The sequence below is a fragment of the Pelobates fuscus genome, chromosome 10 (assembly GCF_036172605.1).
Source record: "Pelobates fuscus isolate aPelFus1 chromosome 10, aPelFus1.pri, whole genome shotgun sequence".
NCBI lineage: Eukaryota > Metazoa > Chordata > Amphibia > Anura > Pelobatidae > Pelobates > Pelobates fuscus.
The window spans coordinates 105,579,210-105,590,892 of NC_086326.1; the positions used below are offsets into that span (position 1 = coordinate 105,579,210).

The 11,683-nt window shown below is 39.3% G+C and overlaps 1 protein-coding gene across 1 annotated transcript; it reads left to right on the forward strand.

Annotated features, from left to right (window-relative positions):
* The first annotated feature begins 218 nt into the window (after positions 1-218).
* LOC134575479 (pepsin A-like) lies at positions 219-9,494 on the forward strand. Its single transcript, XM_063434787.1, has 9 exons — positions 219-271; positions 972-1,125; positions 4,065-4,182; positions 5,649-5,767; positions 5,863-6,062; positions 7,123-7,239; positions 8,004-8,148; positions 8,284-8,382; positions 8,995-9,494. Exons 1-9 carry the CDS (start codon positions 219-221, stop codon positions 9,142-9,144), a joined length of 1,155 nt encoding a protein of 384 aa, XP_063290857.1. The 3' UTR covers positions 9,145-9,494.
* Positions 9,495-11,683: the final 2,189 nt, after the last annotated feature.

An 11,683-nucleotide genomic window follows, 5' to 3' on the forward strand; every position in this document is an offset into this window, starting at 1 on the left:
CGCGTGGCCTTCTTTTGATAATCAGTGTTCAAGTAAAGATACGGTGGCCGTTATCACCTTCTGCAAGGTGATGGATGAAGTCCCATCAGATCTAGCTCTCCTGAAGGGCAGAAGGAGGAGTCTCAGATTTATATATAATTGGTACCTACATACTCAGCATCACATACACCGACCAGAGACTCCTTTCCCTGAAAACTGAGGTGGACACAAGAAGAATAATGAAGATCCTACTTCTTCTGGGGCTGGTGGTTCTATCAGAATGTTTGGTGAAGTATGTAATTTGCTGGCTTTCTTCATCTATCTATTTTGCATTTCAGGAATCTTTTCTATTTTCTATGTACTTTTGGTGTTTTTTTTTTTTTTAATGGGAGGATAGATTCAGTAAAAGGGCACGGCATGAAGAAATTGTATTCTCAATTTCAATTTAAGAATAGAGAAAGAATGTAATTTACCATGTAGTTCTTTCTAACGTTTGCGCCTGTGTATGTGTATCTGTTAATTTATCAGCTCTCTATCTATAATGTCTATAAAATGCAGAGCTCTATGTATAATTAATATGCTTATAGGCATTACTCACTCCAAACATTCAGGGTTTTTTTTTAAAAAAAAAAACATCCTAAAAGCAAACTGAATTATTATATTTTTATTTCACTCAGAAGAAGCACAAAAATTTAAATGTATTTAGTTTTGTTGTTTACATTTGGGATTTGTGTACTTGTAGCTAAGTAACCCTAATTCTAATTCCCCTAATTTTTTTAAAAACCACCCTTAAAGCAAACACAATTATTATACTTTTATTTCACTCAGAAGAAGCACAAAAATGTAAATGTATTTAGTTTTGTTGTTTACATTTGGGATTTGTGTACTTGTAGCTAAGTATCCCTAATTCTAGCATGCCTTATATAATTTAATGGGTATTTAGATTCTGCAAAGTACAAGCATTATTAATAGTATGTCTACATTTTTTTCAGGGTTCCCCTGAGAAAGGGGGAATCTCTCAGGAACCGTCTGAAGAGACTGGGACTGCTGGGAGATTATCTTGATAAACACCCATACAATCCTGCCACCAAATACTTCCCCGAATTAGCTCAGGCCTCTGGCGAGCCTCTGCAAAACTACATGGATGTAAGTAACAGCTTATGTTTTTCTGTCTAAATTAATATGGCATATTAGTCACTGGACACTAATTACATATCCCTGAACCGTAACGCACACACAATGCTTGTGTGTAGTTCTCTCACACTTTTTACTCCAATTCCCTTTTTTACCAGTTCAATACCCATGCACTTCTTGACAAGTATCTCTTCAATTGTATTTCATATCAAATATCAATAAAATTAAAGGGGTACTCCAAGTGCCATGACCGCTTAAGTGTTTTGAAGTGGTTAATTGTGCTTGGAGTCTGTATGTGCAGTGTTTCATTATACATATATACAAAGATATTTTAGATATATTTTTAGAAAAGTGCTGGATGCTCTTTTGCATAAACAGAATATATAAGGATTTATTTGATATCCATGTAAACAAGGTGTCGATCCAAGGAGTAATCTGATTGCCATTATAGAGGCAAGAAGGAATTTTTTCCCTCTATGTGGCATAATTGGAAATGGCTACAGTTGGGGTGTTTGCTTTCTTTTGGATCAACTTCATAAAATAATGAGTTTCAAGGTTGTACTTGACGGACTAGTTTGTTTTTTTAACCTAGACAACTATGTAACTATAGTGCTGCTGGGCTGCTAATCAAATGCTGTGCATATATCCATGCACAGAGGGTGACTCGGGGGGCTCAGCATCTGGCAGAGACCCAGGTAAGAATGCAAACCATTGCAAGAATGGCATCAGGGTACTCCTTATTATTATTATTACATAGTTACATAGTTACATAGTTAGATAGCTGAAAAGAGACTTGCGTCCATCAAGTTCAGCCTTCCTCACACCTGTTTTTTGCTGTTGATTTATATAGCGCCAACAGATTCCGTAGCGCTTTACAATATTACGAGAGGGGATTTAACTGTAAATAGGACAATTACAAAAAAACTTACAGGAACAATAGGTTGAAGAGGACCCTGCTCAATCGAGCTTACATTCTATAGGAGGTGGGGTGTAAAACACATTAGGACAGGAATTTGCAATCAAATAAGGTGGGCTGCCCTTTAGGAGAGGGCAAGAGACAGGTATGTGAGGTAAGGGTTAGCCTTGGAGGCCATAAGCTTTCCTAAAGAGATGGGTTTTAAGGCACTTCTTAAAAGATGCAAGACTAGGGGAGAGTCTGATGGCGGTAGGCAGGCTATTCCATAGGAAGGGAGCCGCCCGCGAGAAGTCCTGCAAGCGCGAGTTGGCCGTACGGGTGCGGACAACGGACAGGAGGTGGTCACGGGCAGAGCGGAGAGACCGAGAAGGGACATACCTATGGATCTGTGAGGAGATATAAGAGGGGCTAGAGTTGTTCAGTGCTTTATAGGTGTGAGTTAGAACCTTGAATTGACTCCTATAGCATACAGGAAGCCAATGTAAGGACTGGCAGAGGGGTGAGGTGTGAGAGAAACGACTAGAGAGGAAAATCAGTCTAGCAGCAGCGTTCATTACGGACTGTAGGGGTGCAGTACGGCTTTTGGGAAGACCAATCAGGAGAGGGTTACAATAATCCATGCGGGAAATTACTAGAGCATGGACAAGCTCCTTGGTAGTATCTGGTGCAAGAAAGGGGCGGATGCGGGCTATGTTTTTAAGATGGAATCTACAGGATTTGGCAACATGCTGGATGTGAGGCTCAAAGGTGAGACCAGAGTCAAGTATGACGCCAAGACAGCGCGCTTGCAAGGATGGACTGATGTTAGTACCAGAAACTTGAAGGGAGAGCGAAAGAGGAGGATCAGTATTAGGAGAAGGAAAGACAAGGAGCTCAGTTTTTGAGAGATTGAGTTTCAGAAAGTGAGAGGACATCCAGTCAGAGATGGAAGAAAGGCAAGCAGTGACACGTTGCAGGACGGCAGTGGAGAGGTCCGGGGAGGAGAGATATAGCTGGGTGTCATCAGCGTACAGGTGGTAGTGGAATCCAAAAGAGGTAATAAGTTTGCCAAGAGAGATCTGAGAGATCTGATAAGCTGAGATGGGACAGGATCGAGTGGGCAAGTGGTGGGGCGAGAGGAGCAAAGAAGAGCAGCCACCTCTTGGTCAGTAGGTGGGGAGAATGTCTGAAGGGTAGGAAAGGCATGATCTATGTGTGGTTGAGAAACAGAAAGGCAAGGAGGGGAGAATTCTTTCCTTAGCTGTTCAATCTTGTCAGTGAAGTAACATGCAAAGTTATCAGCAGTAAGGTTAGTTTGGGGGGTGGCCACAGCAGGGCGAAGAAGAGAATTAAAGGTGTCAAAGAGACGCCTGGGGTTGCGGGAACATGAACTAATGAGAGAGGAAAAATAGGACTGTTTGGCAAGGGCAAGGGCTGCACTGTATGAACACAATATGAATCTATAATGGAGAAAGTCAGATTGGGTGCGAGACTTCTTCCAGGAGCGTTCAGCACAACGGGAGCATCTTTGCAAGTAGCGAGTTGATTTAGTATGCCATGGTTGGGGGCGGGTCCTCCTTGAGGTACTTGTTTGGAGTGGCGCTGCAGCGTTCAAGGCAGATGTAAGAGTAGAGTTATATGTGGAGATGGCCAGTGAAGGACAGGAGAGGGAAGGGATGGACAGCAGTCTTGAATCAATGTCAGCTGACAGCTGCTGGAGATCAAGAGAATTTAGGTCCCTCCTGAGTTGAGGGGGGTTAGGGTGAGGTTGTTGGGTGAGGGGGTACGCGAGAGCAAATGATAAGAGGTGGTGATCAGAGAGTGGATATGGAGTGTTGCAGATAACAGGCTGTAGTGGTTATGATGCTTGGCGTAACTATTTAAACTATAAATTATTGTAGTCATCATATGACTCATACATCAGTCTTCACAGTCTACTGTTTAAAAGTTGGATATATTTTTACAGGTAATGTGTATGTATTTATGTTTTTAGGCTTCTTAAGATGTTTGACTTTCAATTCTGTGCAAATGAACCCATTTTCATATTTCCTGACAGATTGAATATTTCGGCACAATTTCCATTGGCACACCAGCCCAGGAGTTCACTGTCATCTTTGATACTGGATCTTCTAACCTGTGGGTTCCATCTGTGTACTGCTCCAGTCCTGCATGTAGTGAGTAACCTTTAAACTTGTTAGTCTTAATTTGCATGCAAAGGAGCATATCCACATGTTCTGAATGAGGAGTTCTAAATCATGTCCATTTCGAGACTGAGGAATCGGCTAACTTACTACTAACATAGCATATAAAAACTGTGCAAACACAAACATGAATCTACATTGACTTCATTGTGCACTTGGATTTTGTTTGTATCACCAGAGCCTGATTACCCATTAGGTGACCAAGGCAGCCGACTAGGGCCCAGGCTCAGACATGGGACGTTGGTCCTCTGCCTGACCCTGGGGTTCCGGGTCTGAATGGGTCCTCCTTGAACCGACAGTGAGATAAAAAAAAAATAAAGACCACTTTAAGGACACCCTCACGGTCCCCTGGCATTTCTTGATGACTGAGAGCGCTGGAAGAGTGAGAACACTCTTTAAGTGGTTGGTCAGCAAAATTGGTGCGGATAGGAAAGCTCCCCCACTTGACCACCAGTGATCATGCTTATACTCCTCTGCAACACCAGGGAAGGGAAGCAGGAGGTGAGGGGAAAACATACATACATACACACACATACATACACTCAGACTACGCTACACACAAAGACAGATACCGCCTCAGCATATACAACTCTCAACAAGAACAAAACCACACTCCCTCCATATAGCTTGCATCACCCTTCACACATTCTTACACACTCATCACTCACAGAAAAAGAGCCCAGGGTTCTAGGAGGGGTCCCAATATGGCACCCTGCCTAGGGCAATCTTAATACGGATATGCTGTAATAGTAGAGATAAGAATCTCACAAATATGGGTAAATAGTGTGGGTAGAGATATTACTCTGACTGGAAAAGATAGGGTTCCCACCAGGTAACCCCAAAATGCAAAGTTAGGGTGAGGCATACCCCAGTTTACATAGTAACTGAAGATAACTGCTATCAGCTAACATTTGAAAGGACTAATACAATTTGTATCCAGCAAAGATTATACAAGTTGCAACTATTGTGGACTTTAAAACAGCTCTTTTTATAACACTGGATTTATTTTATTGACCAGATCCTTTAACACTTCATACCAAATAAGGTTAACAAATGGTGTAACAATTGTGAATGCTAATGTTTATAAGCATTGATTTTTTTACGAGTATTAATCTTTTAAGAGTATTGATTTAAAAACCAATTCAAATAGGTTTTATCAAATTAGGTATATATCCTATTTTACTCCTGGATAACTATTAGAATTCATCTAATACCCCACCCTTTATACCGCTATGTTTAACACTCAGAAGGTTTAGTGCCAAACTTTGAAATTATTTTGCTTTGTGCACTGAGCAAAGTAGTGGCTGAGTACCTTTAACTAGAGGACGAGTTCTACAGATATTTAAAGTTGTGGAATGCTCACATCCTCCCCAGCACAATAAGCTTTTAACGTTTTGCAAGTATACAAGATCCCTGACATTTTTCTCTTCTCTTAACAGCCAATCACCACATGTTTAATCCACAACAGTCATCCACATTTCAATCCACTAACACACCACTGTCTATCCAGTATGGTACAGGCAGCATGACTGGCTACTTGGGATACGACACAGTGCAGGTGAGATGGAACATTCTGTAAACTGGGACATCTTGAAACTAATATATTATCAGAAAACCGTATTGACCTTTATTTTCTGTTCTCCCTCAAAATAGGTTGGAAACATTGCTATTACTAACCAGATATTCGGACTCAGTCAGTCCGAGCCCGGCTCTTTCCTGTACTACTCTCCATTCGATGGGATCTTGGGTTTGGCTTTCCCAAGCTTGGCATCTTCTCAGGCTACACCAGTCTTTGACAACATGTGGAGTCAAGGCCTCATTCCTCAGGACCTCTTCTCTGTTTATCTTAGCTCGTGAGTTTGCAACAATGAGATATAGCATAGATATAGCACTACACAGTTAAATTCCAATGTGGTAGGTTTATGAAAATACGTGAAGTTTAGTAATTTTTCAGCTAAAATACTCATTCACAAACTAGACCTTCTTGACCATACAAGGTAATTTAGAGATTTCTCAATTATGTTGGAGAGCATTCTGAAAGTAAGCAATATATAATTAATACATATTACAATGAATATAAAGTTACAGTATTATATCATGAACTTTAGATACAAGAAGCAGAGTAAAATTACTTAAAAACAAGAAAAACTGGCTATGCTGATCATCTCCTTGGACCTGTCTCTGGTCGACCCCACAGCCCACTGAGTTTATCCTGTCTAGGCATAGGCTGTCATTCTGTTAACTCTTGTATTCAAGCAAACATTAAGCTCCTTAGCTCTTAAAAGTTGCCATACCGATTACTATTGGGTACTTACAACCAGCTTCCTTTTTTTTATGATAGTCTAGCCTCCGCTTTCACCTGTTAATACTTGTTTGACACTGCCTAGCATGAATACTGCCTAGCATAGATACAAAAAATGTCACCATACCGATGTGCTGGCGGCCTTTCTAGCCAGGCCTTTGATAATCTTGCAGCATTGCTTGGATTCTCTTGTAATTTCCTTACGATGGCCTTAGCATAAGCAACAACATACTCTTGTTTAGTACACTATCAAAATGAGTGTTCTTCCTGACATGCATAACATGCTTGCTATTATTTTTGCAAGTGCAGGTCTCTTAACATGACCTGTTATGTATATGCAATTTACCTTCTCATATAAACTATGTCATGTTATGTCATGTTATTAACTTCTTGTGTTCCTTTTCTATGCACTACTAAAATATAAAAAAATTATAAAAACAAAAACAAAAAAAACCAATAATTCTTCTTTTTTGTGTTAAGCCGTCTCTAAAAGCTCAAGTGTGTATTTAATTAAAAAGACAAATGTTTTTAAGTAGAAAATAAAATACAGCATTAAATGGTGATTTTTTTAAATCATGGTATTACATAAGGATTCTATATTTTTCCTTCAGTAATGGGCAGAGTGGCAGCTTTGTTCTCTTTGGTGGGGTGGACACCTCTTACTACAGCGGAAGCTTGAACTGGATCCCTCTGACAGCTGAAACCTACTGGCAGCTCACAGTTGACAGGTAAGTAAAGCACTGTTCACAGTAAGGGTATTGAGAAAAATACATTTTGAAAGGTTGCACATGAATGGTTATTAGTGCAACCTTGCACAAAACATTTGTCATATAGAGTGTCATTTAACGGTTTCAGTACTGATATACATGTGTCCAAAAAACTCATGATACTGTTATTTAAGGAATTTACTGAATGTGCAACAAATTCTGCAATGTGAAAGTTTAGAATACCTTTTCCTGCTGATGGGTACAGCAATTCAATGCTAAAGATTAGGCACATTCTCTTACATAGAGATAAAGGTAACTTCTCAAGTCACATTATGCTTAAGAACATGTTATTTATAATGTTCTTATGATGTACTGCACACAAATCAGATAGAAAATATCTGAACCATGTTTACTCTCCGTAATTGATCTTAGCAGAAGCTCTTTTGCAGTCCACCATCCGCAGACTGCAAATAAACATCCAATGGGAGTTGCATAGTTCATATTATTATTGGTATTTATAGAGCGCCAACACATCCTGCAGAACCTTACAATTTTAATATGGGAATATAACCGCAAAGAAGATATTTTGTTTTATAAATGTAGGCTGATGTTTCTGATCCAGAAAGCTAAATAGGGTCTTTAAGAAACCCAGCAAATATCTATTTATTGGTCAACTAATTCAGTAGCTCCAGAACATAGCCAATAGGCCCTGAAGTTCCTCCATGCACTAGCTGGCTAAACAAGATTGAAGGAAAAGTAATGTAATCATTTTCCTATTTTCTCAGCATATCTATCAATGGACAAGCCATTGCATGCAGTGGCTCCTGCCAAGCCATTGTTGATACTGGTACCTCTCTCCTTGCTGGACCTCCAAACCCCATTGCCAACATTCAGTACTACATCGGAGCAACCCAGGACTCCAATGGGCAGGTGCGTTTCACAGTCAGGCCATTTCCCTTGCAGGTGTCCCACTGTTAGATTACAGTCATTTGGGTTAAAAGCAAAGCCAGCTGTACATACAAGGAGCAGACAGCATATTTATTATTACCTCTCTCTCTTTCCCAGTATGTGATCAACTGCAACAGCATTAGCAGCATGCCAACTATTGTTTTCACCATCAATGGAGTACAGTTCCCACTGCCAGCCAGTGCCTACGTGCGCCAGGTAAACTGATTCTCAAAGCTATTATGATACTGAATAGATATCTACAGACAAAATCAAAGTACTGGTAATAATCCAAATATATAGAGGAATCACTTAACATGACCAATACTGGCACATATATATAACAACTATAGGAGTTCATCTGGAGATTATCCTGGCACAATTACATTTATGGTGTCAAGAATTCCCTAAGTGCCCTCGAACTTTGATAATCTACACAATGTTTCTCAAAAGAGACCCAGAAGCTCACCCTATTGTCCAGTTTTGTTTTGTTTTTATCCCTATATATGGAATACAGAAGTAGATGATCCCTAAAGGTTTGACTATTGTTGGTCCTGAAGAATTGAGGGCCAGTCATATAAATGACTTTAGCAATATTAAAAGAAAAAAATTGGAATGTTAATTTTAGTCATCTGCTAGTGTTAAATCCATCCCTGGTCTGGACAATTAACATCACAAAATGTACACACTGATCTCAGTAATAATGTAAGCAGTTCAATGTTGGACATTTTTTGCACGACAAGTTGTGTATATATGGATGGCTGTAATCACACTGCATATGACACCGATAGGATGTTTGCTTCAGTGTCTAACATGTAGTTATTCCCACAGAACCAGCAAGGATGCACCAGTGGATTCCAATCCATGAACCTCCCGACCAGCTCAGGAGACTTGTGGATTCTGGGAGATGTATTTATTCGTGAATACTATGTGGTGTTTGACAGAGCCAATAACTACGTGGCAATGGCTCCTCTTGCCTAAATTACACCTATGCCTACGCTCATTTACTCATGTTCCTCTTTCCTTTCCATTACTTCTTAAAACATGGTTTCAGTTATTTTCCCCCACTGGAGCTATAAGCAACATCTTGCCCCTAACTCCCCACAAATATGTGTAGCCTCAGGACAAAAAGCGGTTTGTTGTGACACCTCAGCAATGAATGGGTTAATTTTGTTTATGTTTATTTAATCTTTTTCCCTGCAGTCAGAATTAACACAGTTTAATAATCCTGTCACTTGCTTTTCCTAGTCATCGGGAATGTTGCATCACGACATGTTTGTAATGTGTCAGACACGATTGTAATCACAATGTTCTGCATATACCATTTTGAAAGTGACAAATGCAAATTTGAATTATGACATGAAAATAAAAGTCTCTGATCCTCATGGTGTCTCCTCTGCTTGTATCTCTGGGAAATGTTAATGCATGTATGTTCTCTGGGGTGAGGGTAATGGAACTATTCAATGGCAGGGTTAATGGAAGGAAGTTCTGGAAAGGTCAATTAAAGAATGCTCTTCAGGGGAAGGCACAAGTTTAAATGATGGATGTTGTAAAGGTAAATAACCTGGAAATGAAGTTAATGAGAGGATGTTCAGGAGTTGCTAAGCAAAATTTTCTTGAGGGGAATGGTGAATGCTCTGATGGACCTAAAGGGAGGATTTTTTTGAAGTGGAGTGGTAATATTTTCTGGAGAGTGGAGCTTTATACGAAGACATTCAAAAGAGGGTAACAGGATTTTTCATCATGTGATGATTTGATGATTCAATATTTTGTAAAGGACAGCAACTACTCCAAGCAGGCATGTGTCTTAGTTATGTAGCTGAAACGGTTAAAAAACACTTTGTCTGCTCTAGACCCAAAATGATAAAAAATACCTCACGACCCACACTAAATGATAGTAATAAATACAATACTATTAATTAGGTCTCTTCAAGTAACTTGAATCTAACACCAGAAAAGGCAGAAATGAATAAAAACATTTATTATGGCTAAAATATGTCCCAGTGTTTACATATAATGTTAATGGTGAACAAGTTAAATGCACCAACAAATAAGGGGAAAATCTTAGTTACTAATTTTGCTAGCACTGTATCTTTGGTTCCAGGACTCCAGCAAAGAAAATGTCAGATTGCTCAAAATTAGATGTCACCCAGTGAGTACACTATTCTTTTACATGTCATCAGATTTTATACCCTTTGCATTCATCTCAGGTTTCCAAGGGCGTGACTGTAGACATCCCAGTTTGATGACACCTCCCAACTCACATTTGTCCAATTTAGAGAAAAATTGATATACATAAATTCAGGAAAAGGTCCACCAGATGGCCAGAGGCCTGTGCTGTAACAGCACACCGAAAGGCATACAGCCTGCAGTTCTGTGGAAAAGTATACGTGAATGCTCTCTGAGGCAAAGTTTCAAACCTGGTCAAAAGTATGCAGAAAGGAACCAAATTTACACCTGTTTTCCTGTAATCAACAAATTGCACATTCCTGCAGCTAGATGAGCCATACCACCCCTATTATGTAACCATTACATGTACCCATTATGCACATCACATTCATTAATCATATATTTTTTTATGATAAAACAATAAATCATGCTCATTGGGCATGGTATGGCTAGCAACAGAATTTTCTGGATGTTAGGGAAATTAAGCAATGTTCTTCAAAGTTTTGAATATTATCTCAAAGGGGTTAGGATCAATGTTTTGGACTGGAGGATTCAATTAAAAGATGTTTTGCAGGGAAACCGTAAAAAAAAAAAAAAAAAAAGATATTTCTTTAATCCATACAATTGCAAAAACAATAGAAATGTACTAAAATGTGTACAAATATTTCCTAAGGCCCAAAAACATACCTTTCATTAGTTGCAGATCCACCCCCCTTTTGCCCAGCATTTACTTCCTTGTTAATGCTGTGCATTGACAACTAAATGATCCATTGAGGACTAATCACCAGTTTATCATAAAGATTGGTGGCTTTAGTGAGATTTAGGGATTGAAAAACATACTTTGGGACTACATTACTAGAAATTCAATTTTTAAGTATTCCTTTAACACCTTTTGACTTTCTTAGGGTACATAAAAGTAAATGTTCAATCGAATAGTGTTATAATTACAAAATAATTCTCCTTAATGTCAAGCTTTGATTTGTTGACAATGTCACTATCTATGGTTACACGTGACCTGTCTTGGGCCTGCTAAGACTCTTATTTAGCTTGACTAAATGTATAGCGCCACAGTAAAAAAGTATTGTGGTAGGTAGTCACTGGATACTTAAGTGCAGGTGATAGACTGCATGCAACCCTCTTCCCAGTCCCCAACAGAGTTGAAAGCAGGAATACTCAGCATTCCACTAATTTATAGTGATGTTTTTATTGAACCATAAAAGCCACAGATGACAGTGTTTAAATGCCAGTTGGTATCTTTAAACCCAAATACGACACGGCAATGAGGATTTCTTATGCAGGGTGAGGATCAACCCAAACAAAAACTGGTAAAAATAACAGTCAAGAAAACAGA